The 24,826-nt window shown below is 38.6% G+C and overlaps 1 protein-coding gene across 15 annotated transcripts in view; it reads right to left on the bottom strand.

Annotated features, from left to right (window-relative positions):
* The window catches only part of NRXN3 (neurexin 3), a gene marked incomplete at both ends in the record, with an annotated part of 1,631,502 nt that overhangs the window by 1,027,152 nt on the left and 579,524 nt on the right, over nucleotides 1-24,826 (bottom strand). For 10 of the 15 annotated variants that reach the window (XM_079699579.1, XM_079699593.1, XM_079699590.1 and 7 more), the window contains 2 exons: nucleotides 17,007-17,033; nucleotides 23,212-23,415. In XM_079699579.1, the coding sequence (XP_079555705.1) occupies nucleotides 17,007-17,033; nucleotides 23,212-23,415 (231 nt within the window). The remainder of the gene's footprint in view (nucleotides 1-17,006; nucleotides 17,034-23,211; nucleotides 23,416-24,826) is intronic. The other 5 variants (XM_079699591.1, XM_079699592.1, XM_079699596.1 and 2 more) reach the window with 1 other exon arrangement.

Raw genomic sequence — 24,826 nt, 5'->3', positions numbered from 1 at the left:
AAACAAAAGCTGGAGTAGCAATATTCATATCAGATAAAATAGACTTTAAAATAAAGAATGTTACAAGAGACAAGGAAGGACACTACATAATGATCAAGGGATCAATCGAAGAAGAAGATATAACAATTATAAATATATATGCACCCAACATAGGAGCACCTCAATACATAAGGCAACTGCTAACAACTATAAAAGAGGAAATTGACAGTAACACAATAATAGTGGGGGACTTTAACACCTCACTTACACCAATGGACAGATCATCCAAAGTGAAAATAAATAAGGAAACAGAAGCTTTAAATGACACAATAGACGAGATAGATTTAATTGATATTTATAGGACAGTCCATCCAAAAACAGCAGATTACTCTTTCTTCTGAAGTGCGCATGGAACATTCTCAAGGACAGATCACATCTTGTCTCAAAAATCAAGCCTCAGTAAACTTAAGAAAATTGAAATCATATCAAGCATCTTTTCCGACCACAACGCTATGAGATTAGAAATGAATTACAGGGAAAAAACCTAAAAAACACAAACACGTGGGGGCTAAACAATATGTTACTAAATAACCAAGAGATCACTGAAGAAATCGAAGAGGAGATCAAAAAATACCTACAGATAAATGACAATGAAAACACGATGATCCAAAACCTATGCGATGCGGCAAAAGCACTTCTAAGAGAAAAGTTTATAGCTATACAAGCCTACCTCAAGAAACAAAAAAAATCTCAAGAAAACAATCTAACCTTACACCTAAAGGAACTAGAGAAAGAAGAACAAACAAAACCCAAAGTTAGCAGAAGGAAAGAAATCATAAAGATCAGAGCAGAAATAAATGAAATAGAAACAAAGAAAACAATAGCAAAGATCAATAAAACTAGAAGGTGGTTCTTTGAGAAGATAAAAAAAAATTGAAAAACCATTAGCCAGACTCAAGAAAAAGAGAAAGAGGACTCAAATCAATAAAATTAGAAATGAAAAAGAAGTTACAACAGACACCACAGAAATACAAAGTATCCTAAGAGACTACTACAAGCAACTCTATGCCAATAAAATGGACAACCTGGAAGAAATGGATAAATTCTTAGAAAGGTATAACCTTCCAGGACTAAACCAGGAAGAACTAGAAAATATGAACAGACCAATCACACGTAATGAAATTGAAACTGTGATTAAAAATCTTCCAACAAACAAAAGCCCAGGACCAGATGGCTTCACAGGTGACTTCTATCAAACATTTAGAGAAGAGCTAACACCCATCCTTCTCAAACTCTGCCAAAAAATTGTAGAGGAAGGAACGCTCCCAAACTCATTCTACGAGGCCACCATCACCTTGATACCAAAACCAGACAAAGATACTACCAAAAAAGAAACTTACAGACCAATATCACTGATGAATATACATGCAAAAATCCTCAACAAAATACTAGCAAACATAATCCAGGAACACATTAAAAGGATCATACACCATGATCAAGTGGTATTTATCCCGGGGATGCAAGGTTTCTTCAATATATGCAAATCACTCAATGTGATACACCATATTAACAAATTGAAGAATAAAAACAATATGACCATCTCAATAGATGCAGAAAAAGCTTTTGACAAAATTCAACACCGATTTATGATAAAAAATCACCAGAAAGTGGGCATAGAGGGAACCTACCTCAACATAATAAAGGCCATATAGGACAAACCCACAGCAAACATCATTCTCAATGGTGAAAAACTGAAAGCATTTCCTCTAAGATCAGGAACAAGACAAGGATGTCTACTCTCGCCACTATTATTCAACATAGTTTTGGAAGTGCTAGCCACAGCAATCAGAGAAGAAAAAGAAATAAAAGGAATATAAATTGGAAAAAAAGAAATAAAACTGTCACTGTTTGCAGATGACATAATACTATACATAGAGAATCCTAAAGATGCCACCAGAAAACTACTAGAGCTAATCAATGAATTTGGTAAAGTTGCAGGATACAAAATTAATGCACAAAAATCTCTTGCATTCCTATAAACTAATGATGAAAAATCTGAAAGAGAAACTAAGGAAACACTCCCATTTACCACTGCAACAAAAAGAATAAAATACCTAGGAATAAACCTACCTAAGGAGACAAAAGACCTGTACTCAGAAGACTATAAGACACTGTGAAAGAAATTAAAGATGATACAAACAGATTGAGAGGTATACCATGTTCTCGGATTGGAAGAATCAATATTGTGAAAATGACTCTTCTACTCAAAGCAATCTACAGATTCAATGCAATCCCTATCAAATTACCAATGGCACTTTTTACAGAACTAGAACAAAAAATCTTAAAATTTGTATGGAGACACAAAAGATCCTGAATAGCCAAAGCAGCCTTGAGTGAAAAAAACGGAGCTGGAGGAATCAGACTCCCTGACTTCAGACTATACTACAATGCTACAGTAATCAAGACAATATGGTACTGGCACAAAAACAGAAACATAGATCAATGGAACAAGATAGAAAGCCCAGAGATAAACCCACACACCTATGGTCAATTAATCTATGACAAAGGAGTCAAGGATATACAATGGAGAAAAAAATGTCTCTTCAATAAGTGGTTCTGGGAAAACTGGACAGCTACATGTAAAAGAATGAAATTAGAACACTCCCTAACACCATACACAAAAATAAACTCAAAATGTTTTCAAGACCTAAATGTAAGACCGGACACTATAAAACTCCTAGAGGAAAACGTAGGAAGAACACTCTTTCACATAAATCACAGCAAGATCTTTTTTGATCTGCCTCCTAGAATAATGGAAATAGAAACAAAAATAAACAAATGGGACGTAATGAAACTTCAAAGCTTTTGCACAGCAAAGGAAACCATAAACAAGACGAAAAGACAACCCTCAGAATGGGAGAAAGTATTTGCAAATGAATCAACGGACAAAGGATTAATCTCCAAAATATATAAACAGCTCATGCAGCTCAATATTAGAAAAACAAACAACCCAATCCAAAAATGGGCAGAAGACCTAAATAGACATTTCTCCAAAGAAGACATACAGATGGCCAAGAAGCACATGAAAAGCTGCTCAACATCACTAATTATTAGAGAAATGCAAATCAAAACTACAATGTGGTATCACCTCACACCAGTTAGAATGAGCATCATCAGAAAATCTACAAACAACAAATGCGGGAGGGGTGTGGAGAAAGGGGAACCCTCTTGCACTGTTGGTGGGAATGTAAATTGATACAGTCACTATGGAGGACAGTATGGAGGTTCCTTAAAAAACTAAAAATAGAATTACCATATGACCCAGCAATCCTACTACTGGGCATATACCCAGAGAAAACCATAATTCAAAAAGACACATGAACCCCAATGTTCACTGAAGCACTATTTACAATAGCCAGGTCATGGAAGCAACCTAAATGCCCATCAACAGATGAATGGATAAAGAAGATGTGGTACATATATACAATGGAATATTACTCAGCCATAAAAAGAACGAAATTGGGTCATTTGTTGAGATGTGGATGGACCTAGAGACTGTCATACAGAGTGAAGTAATCAGAAAGAGAAAAACAAATATTATATATTAACACATATATGTGGAACCTAGAAAAATGGTACAGATGAACTGGTTTGCAGAGCAGAAATTGAGACACAGATGTAGAGAACAAACGTATGGACACCAAGCGGGGAAAGCGGCAGGGGGGTGGTGGTGGTGATGCGATGAATTGGGAGATTGGGATTGACATGTATACACTGATGTCTATAAAACTGATGACTAATAAGAATCTGCTGTATAAAATAATAAATAAAATTTTTAAAAAAAAGAATTTTATCTTTGAATTTTTTTTTAAGTGATGTTGAAAGGGAGCCTTCGTTCATGCATGGTCCTGGCCCTCAGGATGAGTGCTTGGCCACCCTCTTTTCTATCTCCACCCAGGAAACAACTGCTGCTACTTTCTGCCCTTTGTGCTGAGCCATTGGGTGGGGTCTTGTGTGACTGTGAGGGTCTGCACTCACCCCATGAGTATCCTCATGCTTGAGAGAGCACATCAGATGGCAAATTTTAAAAAAAGAAAAGAAAAACACCATCACAGGTAGAGAGAGACAGACAGAGTGTTAAAGAAAAGGGAAAGCTTCTTCCCTGTTTTTTTAACAAGGGGTTCACATTTTCATTTTGCACTAGGCTCCACAAATTATATAGACGGTTCTGCCTACTGCATGTAATTACTGTGATTATAGAATATACGTAACAACTGAAAATATTACGTGGCCCAAAATAAATGCTCATTAAACACTGGCCCATTTTTGATGTTTTTGTTTCTTCTGTATATATCTCTTCATGGGCAAACATAAAGGCATGGCACTTGGACCACTCAGCTTTACCAGGGACAGCTTAACCTCTCTGGCATTCAAATGAACCCTTGATCCCTGTGACTTTGGTAGATGAGGATTCTCACTCTTCATAATATGACCTTACTTGGAGTAAGAGAAAAAGCCCTGAATTCATTTCACACAAGGTTCTATACCAGCTGCTACATTAAAACCCTGGAAGTTATCTCAGGCACACTCAGCTTCTTCCAACACTGATTCCTGTCCTGTCTCCTGTGAAATATTTTACAAAAGAAGCAATTTCCTTTGAAAAATCAGAAAGGTTAGGCAAGTACCCAGGAGGCCTGGGGTAACTGATGTTTCTATTGTTACAAGTTCAAGTGATCAGCGAGCAATCCAAGCTGTGAGACATGAGGGCCACAGGAGTGACAGCGGTTTTTGGCGCCTGTTTAAATGCTGGGATGAAAATCACATGGTTGGGAGGCAAGGCTTCCGTTCAATTATTTTTCTTCTTCATCAAATGATGTTATAGCTATTACTACTAATAATGAGGGCTCAGAGAAATTGCCTCAGGGACAAGGGCTAATGAGTAGCAGAGCAGGTATAACTGAACCCACAAGTTCTTTTCTTCCCACCAGGTAACGCTGCCGCCCATGCTGTTGTTGTTTGTTTTTGTTTTGTTTTTCTGCTCTGAGTAATGTTCCTCATTCTCTTTGGGATCAGTCTGAAGCTTAAAGAGGCCTATAAAAATAATACAGCAAAGAGTATAGATTTCTATCCAGAGTGGGTGAGACATAAAACCTACACAATTTGACATGTACAGAACAATACTGCCCCAAAGCAATGTGTGCTTCCGATGTTTCTTTGAACAATCAAAAGAAGAATCAGATCAATTTGAAATCACATTTCCTCATTTTAAATGTTAGCCTTCTAACATAGTAGTATTTAGTAAGGATTTCTAAAAACATATTTCTCTTTAGGACCTGGACAAATATCCTTAACATGGTAATCTATGGTATTCTAATTGGATCTGCTGAGATTTCCTTCTTTGTAAATATGGAACAATTTTCCTCTTACTAAGTAATCTGTATTCATACATGGAGATTTCTCTTGTCATCCAAAGTTTCAAGTCATTAGGCTTATAATTATTAATTCAATAAATGTGCATTAATGCCAACTATATGTCTGGCACTGGCTAGACAGTGAAGATCCAATGACGAATAGGACATTTTCCCAAACTGTGAGGAATCCAAAGATTGGCTCAGGAGGTACACATGTAAGCAAATAAAGCAACACAAATGTGATAAGACTTCTGAAAGTTGTGCACTCAGGGTGCTCTGGAACTTTAGAGATGAACAAACCTAGACATGCCTGAGGAAGGGAAGACTTTGCATGAGTGGTGACCCCTGAGCTGTCATGAAGGATGAGAAGCAGTTGGCTCTGGAGATACAGACAGAAATGGTACACAGTGCATAAGGTAAAGTGTAGATGCAGAAACGGAGGTATAAGAGAGCTTGGGGAAGTTAGGTAACCACAATCTGTTTGCTGAGACTAGAGCACTAGGGTCTAATGGAAAGAGACAAAAGACAAGGAATACCAACTAGGCATCAGGCACATGGAGGATGACTCAGCAATCAGCAGTTACGGCATTCCAGCACTACCCTCTTCTCAGTCATCCCTACGTCTGTGATAATTCCTAATTCATCCTCTATGCATCCCTAAATGCCAAGTACCTTCCGGTCACAGAATTAAGCAGTGCCTTAGAGACTAGTTATGAATAAGATATGGGACACTAATATGCCTGTAAAGCTGAGGTGAGGAAGCCTGACTCCAGAAAGGTCAAGGTTACAGAAAGACAAGCTAAAGAAATAGGATTTATTAGTGACTAGATGCAGCGTCTTTCGTGAGGACCATTAGCCCTTGTCCTGGAGTGCTGACTGCATTCATTTGAGCATCAACATGTCAGCATCTGAGCTGGAGAGGCAGTATGTGCTGTTGGGAGGAGCGCAGCATTGGGGTCAGATATACAGAATGTGAGGCCAGGCAAAGCGTTTCACATGATTAAGTCTCATTTCTAAAATGAGGATAATAACACCTTATAAGACCATGGTGAAGATTAAACAAGATCATGCAAGCAAACTGCTCATCTCAGAGCCTGGCATGCAGAAAACAATCTTGGCTATAATTTTTACTGTTAACTAGTAGCCATCTGTAAAGTCGATCACTTTATATAACAATAGCAAAGGTTTAAAATTTGTTATTGCAAATGTCCTTGTATATGGATTTAGCAGCATCCATTTTTGCTGTAACAAAGGAAGAAAAGCATTCAGGGAAAATTTGTCGAGGGGAAAGAATGGGGCTGTGTCTTCACTTAGTGTTCAATTTTCTTGCCTTTGAGATGTCAATCATGAGATTCTCATTCTACCAGGCATGTAGGGGTATGGATAAACTCAGTCATGGATAAGTACCTGGGCACTTACCTAGCCATTAGGGTAATAGAACACCTAGCTTTTCTATTTCTGATAATCAGCAAGTTTTTTTTAAATTGGTTCCTTTATCAAATAGGGAGTTTGCTTGTAAATAGCAATCAGTGAATCAAACAGTTAAGTTAAACATTCCAACTACTGACAGGTATACAATATGACTTTAATTTCAACTATGAATTTCTTCTTATAAGGAGATGGCAAGCCTTCTCTAGCCATCCCCTAGGCCAATGGCTTCACCATATTGTCTTTATTCACCTTCTACTGTGTTTTCTTTTTCTTTGTGAGATCAGAAAGATACAGAATTTTTCTACAGCGATAGAACACATTCCTCTTATGCTACTCCATTACAAATACTCATGTGTGTCCTTTCTCTTGGTCTTTGCCTACTTTGCACACATTACGTTGTTGCCATCTGCTGCTTCGGCTCCTTTCCTGTTTTCTGTCTCTGCTGCTCTCATCACCCCACTCCTGGGGGCATCCTCCTTTTGGTTAGTGGGGTAGTTCCTTCTCCTTGGAAGGAAAAGGGCTTCCTGACAGACTGTCACAGGAAAACCACTCAGAGGAAATAGACAGACCTTCTTCTCTCTACCTTGAACATTTCTAATTTTCTTACTTTTTATTTTCTTAAGAACAGAGGAATAGCCCCCTGTTTATTGTTTTAGATTTTATCCTGCCCACACTTGTGGGTAACATGAATTTCATTTCTCTGTCATCTCCTAGACTTCAGAACTAAACTTTACTCTATTCATAATGCTGTTCACCCAACAACCAAGAGTTTAGGTCACAATATCCTTCCTAATTTGGTATCTTTGCAGTGGTTCCCCCCCGACCCCGCGTTTTTTAAAACTAATTCTGAAGAAAATCATGTCTCATAGCATCATTAAAAGACTACAACTTAGGTGACAAATAGTGTTCATTTGATTAAGAATCAGAAAATGAAATTTTTGAAGACTCATGCCTGCCACTAATCACCCTGAGACCTTATGCAATGCATGCACCTTCCACAAGCCTTGGCTTCCCCATTCGTAATATGTTAATATTTAAATATATGCCCCAACAGGCCTACTGGGAGGATCCTGAGTTCATAACCGTTCAAAGACTTTGCTTCAGGGGATATGATCTCTATTACATTTTGTCTCTCTTTTAGAACACATGCCTTTTAACATTTTCCTATTGCAATATAATGTCAGCCATTCAGGAAGACTTAGATTACTATAACTAAGCACCATATACCTCTTGCTTTCACAAGGCTTTGGGGATGACAGCAAAATTGTTTTGTATACAAATACTATATAATCAGATTTACTCTGAAACAACTTCATTTTCAGAAGGAAAATGTAAACATCCCCTTTAAGATTTATTTCTCTAACTTCTCATAAACATCCAGTTAGAAAGCCTTGTGATTTTAGTCACTTAATCAATAGAACAGCCAGAAAATTACTCTGTTTCTTTCAGAAGCAACATCCCCTGGTGTCTAAGTTTTCTTCCCAAAATTGATTCTAAATCTGAGGAAAACTCTGTTTGTTGAGATGCTCTGAATCAGTAGGGAGACTTGCACTTTGTGGTTAACTGTTCCAGAAATTCTATAATTTAAATTATAATCTTCTCCTAAATAATGTATGAGTGAAACCTGCTGCACTATATATACTATCTAGTGAAAAGCAACAAAAAAGAAGTATATTCATTGATGAATTTATCTTGTTATCAAACAGGAATAAAGGGTTTGGTTGGTAATGGTAACTTGCCAAATGGTTACTACACATACCACACCTCATTGATAAAGTGATCCTTCCTAATTTTCAAAATATAAACTGTTCCTAAATATAAACTGTGCCTAACACTAATACTTAGTGAACTTGTCACCTTGTAAATCTTACTGCAGCAATTAGACAAATAAAATGGATCAGAGTATAAAAAGACATTTTCAAACTGTAGAAGAAAAAACAGAAACACCACTTATAGTCAAAATTACAGTGCCTGAAACATCAGCTGTTGACGTTTTGTATGGCTCTAAGCAGGTGGTCAGATGCAGGAGGACAAGCCAAAACAGAAAAAGGAAAATAAGGAAAAAGACATGACTAAGGAGACCCAGTGTCCAGGGCCTCAGCACTAGGAACATACATACATTGTGAAAAAAAGAAACCATTATGTTGAATGGAATACTGAAATGAACCATTGCTGAATAAAATCTATGAGAAACTCATCTGGATTTTAAAGGTACATACTTCTGAGTTTCAATTTCTCTAAGAGAAACAGAAAATGAGGGGAAAATGGGGGTGTGCCTAGTCTATGAGGATTCCTTCTGCATTTTCCTTGGAAATCCATAGTATAAATCCCTAAAACTGACATCAACACCTGGAACCCAGTTAACTCTCAGTAAATGTTCATCGAATAAGTGAACAAAGAGTGACAACATGTAATATTTACTGATACACATTCACCTTCCTTCATGAAATTCTTCTGACTCCAGCCAAAGCCTGGCCAAATTGGATTTCATGAAAACCTTCATTTTGTCTGAAGTTCCCTGCTTTACAGAGAAAATAATATTTATTCTTTCAGATTATTAGGGATAAAAGAACAAATTCACTCCAGTTATTTTTCTTCCTTTTAGAATGACAACAAAACAAAGACTTGTAGTTTATATTTTTCCGGCTTGTATCTCTGTATCGATTCCTAAGAGTATTTGTAAAAATAATAAATTAAGGTAGAGAAATGGGTACAATTCATTACCTCAGTGACTTAATTATTTTTTAAGTATACACTATGTCCAAGGTAGCTTCAGGTCATGAAAATCCTACAGTGGCCAGATATCAGCATAAAAATTTTAGGCTGTGTTGACATAAGATATCACTATTATGTATGCACATATCTCCAAACTATGTACACTAATTTAATGGAAAAGTACAGTGGCTTGAACTGTGATTGTAAACAGTTCTAGGAGTCTATATTGCCACTCTTGCCAGACAGTGCAGATCATTCCTAAATTGGCAAGGTGTTTGCTCATTTTTAGGATGTTAAGATAGAGAAATTTTACTCCTTTATTTACCAACCTTTTCTAGAATTCAGTAACTCTATCAACATTGCTTATATCTATATACTTCGTGAAGTGTGTTTATAACTTCTTTGTTTTTTCCATCTCCTTTGCTATTTCCTCTGCTTCTTCCTTTTATGAGACAAAACACTCTCCTTGGGAAGGCACTTATTTACAATATAATGCTTCAATCTCACTTCTATCTACTCTTTAATTGGGTGCTTGATCCCAATCCCTTTATCCTTTCTAAAATCCAGATGGATTACAAATGTTAAAATACCTTCCTGAGTGGACTTTTCCATACCAGGAGCCCACTGTACATAAGAGAAGCAGACCAAAAGGTGATAGATTTGCATGTTAGAGTCCAGGGATCAGTTTCAAATCACAGAAAAAGTGGTCTTAGCTAAAGCCACTGAAAGAGACGTTCCTTCTTCTGTTTTTCTCTCTTTTAACCTGTGCTCAAGGACATTCTCAGAATTTGAGGATGGATGGTACTGTAGTTCTAACTGCTAAATGGTCATTAATTCTCTACTTCTCTGGGCATCATGTATAAATCTGATAAGGCCTGGACCACCAGCCTTTGTGTATGTGTATGGAGTATGTGTAATTTCCATTACCCAAAGGTCCACATGTGAATCTCTTAACATACTGACTTATGCTATGCTTCAACAAACTGGTTGAAACCAAAATACAAGATCTCCTAAGAAGGGGATGACTCTCTTCTCCTCTTGGTGGTCTAGCCCTCCTTTCTCACAACGGTCTGAATAAACTTGATGACTTTTAAATCCATGCCAGGAATGTGCCAAGGAAGCCAGACAGACAGTAATGTTCTTAGCCAGAAATCTGTACCCTTGCTGCAAAAACTCTTATTTCTCTGACTCTCTTTTATTTTAGTTCCTGTTTAGATTATAAAAAATTGACATTACAAGATATTAAAGTCACAAATATGATATCATTGAATCATATCTGTGCACTTTAAAGATAATATTTTCATTTTAGAACACTATTAAGCTTTTATTAAAATGATATCAGAGTCTCCAAGACAAAAACAGAAGAACTCATGAAACCAAAATATTTTCATTAGTTCTGGGTTCACATCAAGTATTTATCATAATGCACTGAGGGGAAAAAAAAACCCAATGCGATGTTCTCATCAACAGTATTAGTAATGCTATTGATGCAGAATCCAATGCAACTTTGATGGCCTTGAAAAGAGTTTATTATTGCCCTGAGTAATAGACTGAAGGAAGTAGGATGCTCATTTTACAAGCATCTATTAAGCTACCAAGAATGGTTTTAAGAATACATAGGTATCCATTCTTGAACAAAAACAGTTCTCAAAAGATCATCTTTTCAGTTGAAATACACTGCTAGTACTAGTCATCCTCATCATCACCAAAACCATCACCATCACCACACATTTAGCACATGTTATGTTCTAGCTTCTGTTCTTACTCAAAGACACAGATACTATAATTATGCACATTTTACAATTGAGGAAACTCAGGGTTAAAGTAAATTGTCCACAGACACAAAACTCATTAGTGGTATAGAAAGGGTTGAACCCAGACTATCTGGCTCCAGAGTCCTTTTGCTCTTTGTAATATTCAGTGTTTAGGAAGCATCCTATTATCACAGTCAAATCTGCCTATTATTGATGCTATGAATAAACTTACATGTGAGGTATTTTATATGTCACAAGAAATATAAAACATTCCAAAGAGAAACAAAATTATGTGTTATCTTTTAAAATTCAGGTTTTGGTAAAAGTTGAAGTACACCATAATCATTCCATAAAGAAATACAAAGTCTCAGGTGTGATGTTGATAGTTGGATAAAGAATAATACATTATTGGATATAAGATTCTGCTTTGTGATTTTTTTCCATCTTCACTAAAACTCTACTAAGAGAAGTAGTATGATCAGGCTGACAGCAATGGTGATCCAAATCTTGGAATGGATACCAGAGAGGTTCTACAGTTTCCTTCGCAGAGACTTAGTAATGAAGAAGTCAGCCTTCCTGGTTGACCTGAGGTAAGTGTTTCTGAGTTAAAGGGATAAGCTAAACAAGTCAGCTCTGGGATTTCTAGATGAAGCAGGCCTAAAGATGATGTCACTTATTCTGGTACCACAGACAGGGAAGACAGAGAAAAAGGGAAGGAAACCAGAAGTCTAGTGTAATAAATTTTAATGCCTAAATTAAGCAAGAACCACCCACACCCTGTTGACTTTGCCAAAACACTGGCATTGAGTCTGCTTGGAAACCCAAAGCAGAGAAGCGAAGGCAAAAAGCAAAAAACAGGTGCAAGGCAGAGCAAGTGCTAGAGAAGGAATATTTAGTAAATACTAGTAGCTTTCAGAGGTATGATTTGGAGATATAGAACATCCTTGTGATGTTATTTTCTTCCAGCTCTTATATTACTGTGCATCTCTATGATTCAAAGATAACAGAGTCTGTGGGAAGTGGACAAGATTATAAAAGCTGTTCTCAGACACAAATGACTACACTGTGGCACTTCATTGTTTTAAGGTCATTATATTTTTGTATGTTAAAGAAGGAAAAAATTAAACTTATCACAGGTAAATTAGTAAGGCTTCAAGTTCAAAGTAACTGGGGGGAGCTCTACATATACCTAAATCATCAGGCATATACACAAAACTCATGATTTCCTCACAACTTTCATGTGATATATGCCCTCCTTTCCAGAAAGATTGAGAAAATGGCCACACACAGAGGAATTAGCCTTTGAGAGAGAAAGATTGGAAAAAAGGGGGAAACTGATATTCATTAATTTGTGTTCACTATATTCATTCATACTATACTCATATTTAATCAATATGAGGTCACTGTATTCATTCATACAGCACACAGCTTAAAAGGGATGGGATGAAGGAGGGGCTAGGAAATCATAGGGCAGCAGAGTCACAATCAGACAAGGTTAAAGACGGCAAACCATTTTACAGACTGTCATTTGAGCAAACACCCACGAGATCAACAAGACGTTCATACCTGTTTTCAGAACTGCATGCCTCTTAGGTACGGCCAGCCTCATGGAACTGGAACCATAGGAATGAGTGATTTCCTCCAGAAATTCCCAGAAAGCAACCCTGTTTTCTTTAGCTGTGCTCCAGGTCACCCTGGAGTTCAACCCACCATGATGACTGCCAACTCTGTTGCTCTTTTGCAGTTTTAAAGTCAGTTCTAAATTGGAAATTTCCTTACTACTTATTTTGAAATATCCCTGGCAGATGAATCAAACACAGCATATCCCCGATTCAACCAAAGACTTTGATTGGCACAGTCTCTAATAAACGTTGGGTGATCACAGCCTGAGAAAAGTTTATGGTGTGGTATTCTTGCAGGATTTTGAAAGCAGGGGTAGTAAGATTTGGAATGAGTAATGATAAGTATACCATAGATATTATGGGGAAAGACAAAGTACTGGAAAAGAGAAAGTAAGAAAGGGAGAAAGGCAGAGAACCTGATTAGAAAATTGTTTCTGCTTCTTGGAAACCCTTGCCATGGAGCTGTGTCAGTTACTGACAGAAGGGCCAGCCAAGAAAGCCAAAAGGAAAAAGGCTTTTGTCTTGTGATCACTGCCCTCTATCATGTCCAGTTGTTTTCTCCTCACACTGGAAGATGGTCCTTCTTCATGTTCTTCTTGCCATTAAAAAGACAGTCACACACACCCTTGGAAATAGCCATTTCCCTGAACGAACAATATTTTGAGGCAGATGAACAGGAAAAAAAAAACCAGATGATGTCATTCAGTATGTTACGTGACTGACTTTTCACAGAACAGGCATTCTAAAAAAGAATTAACTGGAAAAATTCATGAACTTATATCCAAACTTAAAGTTTAATTCACTATGTCCCTTCAAGAGAAAAAAGTTTTGTGTTGCAGCTTGAGCAATTGCACCCTATGACAGCTACTGAAATGCCAGCTGGAGCTCAGGAGTAAGTGGAAAGACCTTCCCTCTCACGCTCAGGCTGCAAATCAATCTTATTTCTTGTACTCTTCCAGTGAAAAACTGTGTAAGAGACAGGATCCGCACAACCTGAGATTACAGAAACAACTTGAGATTCTATAACAGGTTGAACTATGAACTCTGATATGTATGTGAGAAGAGGGGTTTAGAAGTTCTAGTCACCTGTACCTGTTTTATCTCCTAATTTAGTTGTATAGTCTTCTCAAACTTTTCTCCCCACGTGCCAATAATGGTGGGAATGGAATAGAGAAGATACACAATAAAAATGATAGGTCTTTGAATTCTAATGTTTTTTCTTAAAACATAAGAATAAGATTTATCTATTAAATAAGATTCATGTTTATTTGCATTCTTCTGCATCATATATCACTTTGCTCTCAATTCAAGTTTTTACTCCAAATCAACAATTAACTTCAAGAAAATGTATCACATATACTTTGTGACTCTACATTACCCTGGGTACACATCTATACACCTCAGCATTAAAGGACTTAGATTAGTTTGAAGAGCTTGTGTTTTGTTTTGTTTTGTTTCTATTCAACCCCCGTGCAACTAGTGGGCACTATGTATTCTTTCTCTGATGCTTTCACCAAAACTAACTTCCTCAGTATATTAAAGATTTATCATGAGGATTCAAAATTGATTTTTCAAAATCCAATCTTGGCTTTTGACCTAAATACTGATTTAAACCAGTTATATTCTTTCTATTCTGTGATCAAAGTTGGGAACGCATCTTTGCTGTGTGCATTTCCTCTCAATGCTGCTTTTGGTGGCTCTGAATAGAAAATCTTTTATCAGGCTTAGAAAATCTGCTGGCATCTGTGTCCTGGAGAAGAATCACTGTATTCCCAGGAGAAAGAATTTGGGAACTTGTCTTATGATGACTCTCCATGGTTGATCAGATGGAATATATGGAATTAAATGTAAGATAAAGTATGGATAGAACACAAAAAGCAGGCCCTGATACCCTGATCAAATAACTCCCTTAGTTCTGTTCTGCAAATAAGTCTCTGAAGCCAGAAGGTGCCAGATTCAACTTTGGAAGACGTTTTCCACCTTCATGCTCAGCTTTCATCTTATTTCCTTCTGGAAACTAATGCAAAAGGAAAAGAAAAAGTTTTCTATAGATATGCTATATATTTTTAAGAAGCCAGACACAGATGACTATATGTTACATGATTCCATTTATACAAAATGCCCAGAAAAGGCAGGTTTATAGAGACAAAAGCAGACCAACAGCTGTCTAGGAGTATGGGTAGGAGAAGGGATTAACTGCAAAAGGACATAAGAGAAATTTGGGGAGTGTTGGAAATGTTCTAAAATGTGAATATGGTGATATTTGGACAACCCTAGAAATTTAATAAAAATCACTGAACTGTAGGCTTACAATGGATGAACTCTGTGGTATGGAAATTATATATCAATAAAGCTGCTTAAAGAAAGAGAAAATGCCAGTCTTTGGAGAAAAAGGATGTTTCAATTAGACTTGTAACGATCTAAATATCATGAGAAATTTCTGGCTAATTAGAAATATTTAAACACAGCAATATAGGACATTGCTTAAATTAACTGAAAGGGATGCCAAGACAAGCAGAAAGCACTGTACTTTAGGAAGTTGTTGTTTATATCAATTTTTTACATTTCTTTTTGTTGTTGTTGTTCATTTATATGGAACATTTGCCCCCCCAGAAGTGGATTTGGGCTTTATTTGTTTGTCATCCTGATAATATATCTCCCAAGAAAGGTTAAACCAGCTAACACCTTTAAAATTTTTAGAAGGATGGGATAAACAAGTAAATGAAATGTAAGAGGCTATCTCCTTTTCTGAGTTTGTTCCTACAGAAAGACCCTAGCAAGGAAAGAAGCAAAAAATCAGGAGATAATACTGAGAATCATGTGTGTTTCAGGAGATAATACTGAGAATCATGTGCGTTAGATGCTCAATCAATCCAATTTTGGTCCACAGGAAGACTGTATTTCCCTTTCCTCTGAGTTTAAGATGGGACCATGTCTGACAAAATTTAAGCAGAAGCGATGTATGGCATTTTCAGGCAAGGCAATAAAACATATTGCATAACTATCCAAGCTCTCTCTCTCTTCCCTATGGATAGAATGGGAAGTGAAAAACTCCAAGGTTGTTGAATCCAACTCATGGAAGAATCTTAGATGCCTGAATTACTTCTTTGAAGAGAGCTGATCAGGAGAGCTGCTCAACTGACACTGGACTTTGCCCGAACAAGAAAGAAACCATTTTTGTTGAGCCATTGAAATGCTGGGATTATCTATTGTGGCTTATCACCCTAACCAATTACCCTAGTTGCTTAATTGTTATTTAGCTGCCTTCACTAATATAACACACTATAGAGCTCAAAGTATATTTCTTCCTTTCTTCCTTTTATCACCTAGTTCTACTCTTTCCCTCATGCCCATCTTTCCTCTTTCTCCTCCTACTGCCCTACTTCATGACTCCAGTTAATGTGCACTTCTGAGACAGAGGAAGAAATACGTGAGTAGCATTCAGCCTGTTCCTCCTTAAGACCCTTCTTCAAGAGGTGGAATATTTGAATGGAATAAGGTAAAAATAACAGTCTGTCATTCTTTATTCAGAAGAGCTAGAATGTATCTCAAGTCTTTGGTTAAAATGTTGCATTATTACCAAGAGCAATGCTTTGCCCACCCTCCTTAGGGAAAAAAAAAAAAACACCTACAGCGATAAATGCCAAGAAAGAAATGTCAGAGTTGGCAGTCACCTTGTGGGTCATGAACTTTGCTTTCATTTTCTGAAGCTTTTGGTAGTGGAGAAGTGCATTCTGGTTGCTCTAATGCTTTTTGTCCACCCCTGAGAGTTATTTTCCCAAAACAACAAATTACCATTTCAATTCATTTTCAAACTATGTCATTATCCAGGTACCCTTTCCTCCTTTTCCGCATATAGAACAAATGCAAGGAAAGAAGAGAGGACCTGCCGCAATTCCGAAACCACACCCGGGGCCACACTCAGCCCAAACCATCACCCCAGCCCTTCAGCTTGTCAACCCCAGCTCCCCCCAACTCCACTGTCAAAAAATAAAATAATTCAAATAAAAAACAGCTCATAAAACAGTAAACAAAATAAAGTCAGTTTTCTTTTTTTTTTTAAAGAACAAAATGAAACTTGAGGGAAAACTTACTGGAGTTACAGTTTATCCTGATACAGTCTAGATGGGGAAAAATAAATGAAAGATGAAATTGCATCCTTCAAGGTAACAGCTGCAGACATCCAAAAACAATCAGTCCACCCTTCCGGGGACAGACACACGCAAGAAATGTGGCCATTTTATATATATATATACAGTATGCACAAGTTTAAGCGTGGGTGTATATGTACAGTATATTGTTTAGTAAAGTTGGATACATATATATATACACACACACACATATATATATACACGTATGTATAGAGATATATACTGGTATACATATATATCCACAGTAGACACCGAGTAGGCTTCTTTTTTTTCTTTCAAAAATCCTATTCACTTATATAAAGTATTTCAAAACTGGACTTTGAAATATTAATTTTGTTAAACTTGGAAAATACTTCAAAAATTTCCCCACCAAATGCTGGTTTTAGTTTGTTTCCCTCTACAACTGGTTTTTCTTAAAATTTATCTTTAAAAGTAGCATCAAGACAATTTTTGTTTTAGTATTTCAAAGATATATCACCAGTCTGACATATCGTATCATTTAAAAAAATCTGTACATGAAGTTTCTCAGTGCAGTATTTAACCCTTTCTCTTTTTCTAAAACCAAACTCCCTCCACCCTCTCTCCTCAGGTCAGGCCCCAAATGCTATAGAAATTTATGCAGGCAGATTTGCCATTATCCTCAGAGGTAAGGAAAGGGTTAACACCACCTGGTCATTTTCTGTCATAAAATGGCCACTTGCAAACAGCTAACCGCACAAACACCCATCCCAGATTTTAGAGAGGTGGGCTCGGGTGCTGGTTAAAAGGAGTTGTATGATGTTATCATAATTGATTGGGGTCTCTGCTGTGGTTTCAAAGGCCCCCAGACCAACCCCCTCATGAAGCCCATCTCCGTCTTCCTGCCTGAATGCTCAGACTGAATCAAGCGCCCACAGCATTTGAGGAGAAGGCGAGACAGGCACATGAGGAGGAGGTCTTGGGCACCTTTGACATCCTACCTATTTCACTCTGTGATCCTGCGTCTTGAAGCAAGAAAATTCTTTTTTTTTAATGGGAAAGAGAGGGAATAAAGGGTGGTTAATTTTCTTGTGCTGGTCACCAGACAAGGTATTTTGTGCCAGAGATCAGAGTATCTATCCTTTTATTAATATCTGTTTGGAGTCAGGGACACACAGCATAAAAGGTCTAGAGCAGAGTCAATGGGTGTTAGTAGGGGTTGGGCAGCATGGTCAGAGAAATGTCTCAGGTTAACTGTTACCAGGCTGCCCAGTTGAACCTAAGTTTGGTTTTCAATTGTGGGAATTCCTATAAGAATTTGTTTAAAGCCGGACATTAAAAGGTAGAAGTAAAACGATACAGAAAAGGAGAAAATTACAGGAAAAAAAGACAGTTAGAAACTGTGCTTTTCTTCTAGCTAAGGTTAACCCAATAGTTTTGGAGGACTTGTGGAAGATAATGCCACGATTTGAATTTCCTGAAGAAAACCATTTTAAGCAAGCGAGAAGGAAACCAGTGGCAAATGACAAGGCAGAATGAAACTACGTGAATCCAGATAGGAGCAATTTATAGCACCCAAGCATTCTGAGGAAGGGGGCAGGGAGCTTATTTGTTCCCCAGAAGAACATCTCTTGAGAAAAATCTGGGTTTGGTTTCGTGCGGTTAGGTTTGTCATGTGTCGTCAACCGCAACAGAAAAGTGGGAGCAAACAGCCCTGGAGCAACTGGTACGATCACCTGACAGAGGAGGCCATGCCCCTGGTGAGGACTGGGGAAGGGGAGGGCAGGGAGGGAGGAAGAAGTGACGCCTCAGCTGCCGGTTCACCTACCATCCCCCGAGGCTGGAGAAATGCCCCTCACTGGTGGATTCAAGAAAGAGGGGAAGCAGAAGTATGGGCGTGCTTCAGACAAGGAAGGGGAAAGAGCCTAAAGCAACAACCCCAAGAATTTTAAACAAGAAGTTGTTTTCTGCTTTGGTTTCTGTGCTGCTGAGGATGTATTCTTAGTCAAGGACCTGGTCTAGGCAGAGGTGTTGGGTTGGGCTTGTCCTTCTGGGTTCACTCAAGTGATTCCATGCACTGAATGGTGTCTTTAAAACAATGTGAGGACTTGGAGCTTTCAAGATAGCAGACAATTGGGTATGTTAAGTCAAGAGTGAAAAATTATTTTGCTACTTTACTTGAAGAATAAGTTTGAGGAGAAAAATCTACCCCAGTTCCTTGTTCACAGGGTCTGAGAGGGTGGTCTTGATAGTGATGATGTATTTTTTAATGAAAAATGAATCAGAAGAACTGACCTGGGAAGGCAATTTCCTTTAGATCTCAAGTAGCAGCCAAAGTCCTCTCTCTGCCTGAGCCTTGGCATGGTAGTTGAGGGATGTGGGTATGTGTGTGTGTGCTGTTCATTCTGTTTCAGTTTTTTCATTTAATTTTAGTAAATAAAGAGAAATTATTATTTTCCATATTGATGAGCTTCAGGTTGAGCACGGAAGACGTGAATGTTTCTAGGAGTTTTATGTCTTCAGTGATGCATACTGTAAACAGTAGTCTGCAAGTCCATGTTTCCAGAGAGAGAACATCTGGAGAATCTGAATGCGATTAACCAAGCTGCACGGCACTGCCTACAAGCCTCCACCACTGAAGAAGGGTTGCCTGCATTCTGCTGAGGATTCTTACAGGCCCATGAATGAGTCTGTACCAATACTGATTGACTTTTCTGCTGTATGGCTCAATTCAAACCAAGCACTAAGAAAAAGATGCCTTCCGTGCATGTTTAAAAGGTGACCATCATGAAAGCAGTTAGAAGTCATTAAGTCTGTCACATCACTGATCCACAGTATTGATCTGTGGAGGTAACAGACAACCCATGATGACTAAGTAGTTTAGAGACATGGGTAAGTCCCACCTCTGTGACCTACTTTCTTTGTTTCACATCTATCAAGCAATCATAAAAACACTATTGATTTATCTCAGAAAGTTACTGTGAGATTAAAATAAGGTTTTCAAAATATTTAAAAATACTATAATATTAAAAATTATTATATCTTTTAATACTAAGAGATAAAAATATGATTGGTCAATGGCCAACCTCAAAGCTTTTAAAAACGTGCTATGTGTAGCTGGACATTGCTCATGGCTGCTATTGCCACGGCTGGCTATCTTCAGAAAGCAAGGCCCTTGGAAAAGCCTAGTCCCCTTGATATTTAAGAGACACGTTACATCAGAAAAATACAGACATTTATATCATGACCTTATATGTGTGAACAATTTGAAATAAATTGGAATATCATTCGTGCCTGTGCTAGAAAAGAGACACAACTTAAATGGAGAGAGGGATCCTCTGAAATTAGTTTTGGGGATTGTGTACGTAAATGCGCACTCTGCTTGGAGATGTCTTCTACTGTCATGAAAAAAAGGGTAATATGAATTCATGACACGGAGAAAAAAAGCATTTATGAAGGGCTATATTCTAGGGAGGGGGGGAAGAGAACCTTCAAACAAAGCATGAGTATGAAGAGTTGTGTACACATGTACAAGGAATTTAAGTTCAGTTTTCTGTGTTAGGTTTGAAAGAAAGTAAATTCAAACCAGTCATTGTGGCGAACCATACCCTTCAGGGAAAAAAGAAGTGGCCATTGTTTCTAGAGAAGCACAGTGCTCTTTTGCCTAAGACGCCTCAACTTAGGAGAGCTACACCGATCATGTGCAGAAAGGAGCCAGGAGGCAAAAGCAGAGTCTTTTACAAAAGCACACCTCTCGGGCTTCCCTGGTGGCGCAGTGCTTGAGAGTCCGCCTGCTGATGGAGGGGACGCGGGTTTGTGCCCTGGTCCGGGAAGATCCCACATGCCGCGGAGCAGCTGGGCCCTTGAGCCATGGCCGCTGAGCCTGTGCGTCCGGAGCCTGTGCTCCACAATGGGAGAGGCCGCAGCGGTGAGAGGCCCGTGGACCGCAAAAAGGAAAAAAAAAAAAAAAAAAAGCACACCTCCCAGATTTTCGTGACAGTTTAAAATTCAAAAAATAATGCTTCTAGGAATACACCTGGGATCCATGACTGTGTGTATGTGTGAGAGAGAGAGAGAGAGAGGGAGAGAGAAAGAGAGACAGAGAGAGAGAGAGGACACCTGTTCATCTCTTTCTTCATCCCCTTTTATCTCCCTCCACCTCCATTTTTCCTTCTAAGATGTGAGACCTGTCATAGTTGGCCTTCTAATCTTACAAAACAACATCTAAAAAGGAAAAAAAAAAAAGTGCATTTCCCCAGGACCCCATGGGGCTGAATATTCCTTATATCTCTGGCTCTGTCTTACTTTGAAATAGACAGTTAAAAACTGACCCTATCTTCTTTTCTGTGAGCTAGTTAGGAGGGCACATTTGTTTTCGTTTTAGTTGTGGGAGGCATTATTTTTTTTACTTTTATTTCTTCTGTTGTTTTTCAGAGAACTTGACAGTAGGCTACTGGAGGTGGTTTCAGGTATGCACTCTGGTTGGTTGGTTTCAGGTGGGGAGGATGGTGTAGGGAGGGGAAGGTGAGGGGGACAGGGGAATGCCAGTCCCTGCAGGCTGCTCAGTACACTCTGTTCTCAAGGCTGTTTGCTATGCGGGCCGCAGGCTTTGGGCCTTTGAAGGGTTGAATACCATCTTTTGATTTACCATGGCTGATGGTGGGGAGGATTGGAAACTAAAGAACACCCACAAAGATCTAGCAAAAGAGAAAAACAAAACCCAAAATAACCAAACACACACATACACAAACCAAAGAAAAACCAAGAGACACACTGACAACAGAAATCAAATGTGCTTGGAAAAGAAAAAGGGCATAGTGTTGTAAAAGCTGCAACTTGGGGAAAAAAAAAGAGAGACACAACTAAACAAGTCACTGCTCAAAACAGTCTTCTGTGTCCTAGAGATTTTTAGGATTGTTGTATCGTCATTTTTCAAGAGTGACCAGTTGACCTGACAGCAGATAAGACTGGTATTGATTTCCCACCTTCCCACCAGGACATCTAGGGTTGTGTATCGTCCTGCATCTGATACATTTGTCCATCATGTCTTCTCCATGCCTCTGACAAGCCATTCCACTGACATCTTTATGAAGGAGTTGTGTATCTAAACATATTCTACATAGCCAAACAAATCAGAGGCTTAGAAAGTTTGAGCGCAGCTGTATCACTAATCCTGTCAACACACAGGGCACCAACTTTCTACTGAGTAGAATCAGCAGAAATAGAGATTGCTTTTTTTCCTTCCAAAAACCAAGAGGTCCTCACTCTCCATAGAAGATTGATTAGAATCCAGTCAAGAAGGTCAGCAACCTGAGAGGATGTGAGGCCATAAAAGAGGGATGTCCAAAGTATCATTATAGGTAATTACAGTAGAAGAACAGGTCCTCTCTCAATAAAGCTACAAATTTGAAACTGTCATAATTTTTCAACACTAAGGAAAACTGGATATGTATTATATAAGAACAGAGTAACTGGTAACAGTGTGACAATAATTTTTATCAAAAGGGCTGTCTAGTAAGGGTAGGAATGTCAGGAAGGATGAAGGGATACATATCAGGAGCCACACCATCCTTCCATGTGTCACAGACTCTGAACTTATAGAATTTTTCCCCGATGGGACAACAGAAGTAATGTGACTTGTGCTCCCCACTAGGAGAAAGTAAATATAAAGAGATACTAGTGTCATCAAGGCCACCAGAATTTCCCATGTGAACAGTCCTTGTGGAGCTTCAAACAACGCATTTCTCATCCCACTCACATGGCTTCGTTCTCTCAAACACCACCCTCCCATTTTGCTTCCATCTCATGCCCTGTCCCTGTCCTCTGCTTTGACTGTTTTGAGTGGTGACCAAGGAGTTGGACTTAATGGGAATGTGCTTGATCAAAAGATGGACCAAAGTAGCATGTTTTACACAAAGCTAAACGATTCAAAAAACCAAGAAAGGAAACTTAGAAAACAAATCTTCTAGTAAAGAAACCGCCACTGTCAGAAACCAGAAATTGACATCAAAACCTCATGCAGAAACAAGAAGGTGTTTGTTGCTGTGGGGATTTATCCTTGGCCTATTAAACAAGAGGTGAGCAGCTAAATTTCAAGAAACAAACAAAGAATTCAGTCAAACCAATGAAAATCAGAAAAGAAAGGGAAGACAAGCCCAAACAGAGTGGCAGAGGGTACTTCATACGATACCTAAGTTAACCATGAGCTTCACGCGCCCCCCATCCAGCTCCAAACGCAGGGTGTCAGCAGAGTCCCTGGAGGTAGTAGCCACCAGCAGCCCATAAGCTCGCTGCGACATGAAGCGGAAGGACACGTCCTCTGCCTCGGTGTGCATGACCATAGGCATGACGATCTTCATGTACATGCTGCCGTCGTAGCTCAGGATGGATGCCTCTGCAGAGAAGAAAGGAGGGGATCGTCAGGATGAAGGATGCCAGAGTCTGCCTCTGCTTCCAGGGTTAAGCACAGTCGAAGGAGAGGGCACCAAATTAGTAGATAGGTGGCTTGTGCTTGCTAGACCTCCACTGCCACTTATAAGCTGTATGCAGACCCCTTAAACTCTGAGGCTCTATTTCCTCATTTGTAAAAGGCATCTGATGGCACTGGTCCCTGCCCTACCATGCTCACTGACTTGTCAATGGTATCACATGAAATAATGGATGTGAAGGCATTTTGCAAAAGTGAAAATGCCCTCACAAATGGCAGTAATTCTGTATGCTGTAGACACGACAAAGCAAAACAAGACACTGAACAAAACTTGAGTCCTGTAAATATTTCATGAAGAACAGGAGGGAAGCAGCAGTTTATAACCACCACAGCAAACAAATACATTCTTGCCAGAGTGCTGCTAGAAAAAGAAAAGAACAGCAGCACACAATGGCCACTTTTATCTCTCTGGATATGTATCGTGGCAGAATATATGCATAAATGAATGTATCTTTATGTCAATATTGGTAGTGCCAGAGAACAAATATCAGGTGCATATGTAGTTAAACACCTAATGGTACAAAATAAAGTATGTATCTCAATGTATACCTTTGTGTGTATCTTGGTGAGTATGTTCTACTATTAACATAGTATTTTTAAGGGGAGGGTGATGAAGCAAAAAACTTAATATAGGAATCAGCTGAAACAAAATTTGTTTCAGAATTCACATTAATTTGCTTAAAAGATTTCAAACACAAGGGGTACCATGAATAGAATACTATTCAATGGAAAATAAGTCTAAATAAGGAAAGTTATTTGATCTAAAAACTATCAGATTATTGAGTGTTGAAAGACCACATCATGAAATGCTGACATAATAGTACTTACACAGTTCTCTTTAAAATTTATTTATTTATTTATTTATTGGCTGCATTGGGTTTTCGTTGCTGCGTGCGGGCTTTCTCTAGTTGAGGCAAGCAGGGGTCTACTCTTCGTTGTGGCACACGGGCTTCTCATTGCCGTGGCTTCTCTTATTGTGAAGCATGGGCTTTAGGTATGCGGGCTTCAGTAGTTGTGGCACGTGGGCTCAGTAGTTGTGGCTCGTGGGCTCTAGAGTGCAGGCTCAGTAGTTGTGGCACACGAGCTTAGCTGCTCCGCAGCATGTGGGATCTTCCCGGACCAGGGCTCCAACCCATGTCCCCTGCACTGGTAGGCGCATTCTTAAACCCTGTGCCACCAGAGAAGTCCCCAGTTCTCCTACTTTGTTCCTCTTTTCCTCCTTTACTACTTCCTTTTGTCTTAAGTGAATATTTCCTAGCATATTATTTTAATTCCTTTGATGGTTCTTAACTAAATAACCAAGTAACTAAGAGCTACT

This window comes from Hyperoodon ampullatus (genome assembly GCF_949752795.1).
Source record: "Hyperoodon ampullatus genome assembly, chromosome: 3".
Taxonomy (NCBI): Eukaryota; Metazoa; Chordata; class Mammalia; order Artiodactyla; family Ziphiidae; genus Hyperoodon; species Hyperoodon ampullatus.
This window is presented reverse-complemented; position numbering and strand designations above follow the sequence as displayed.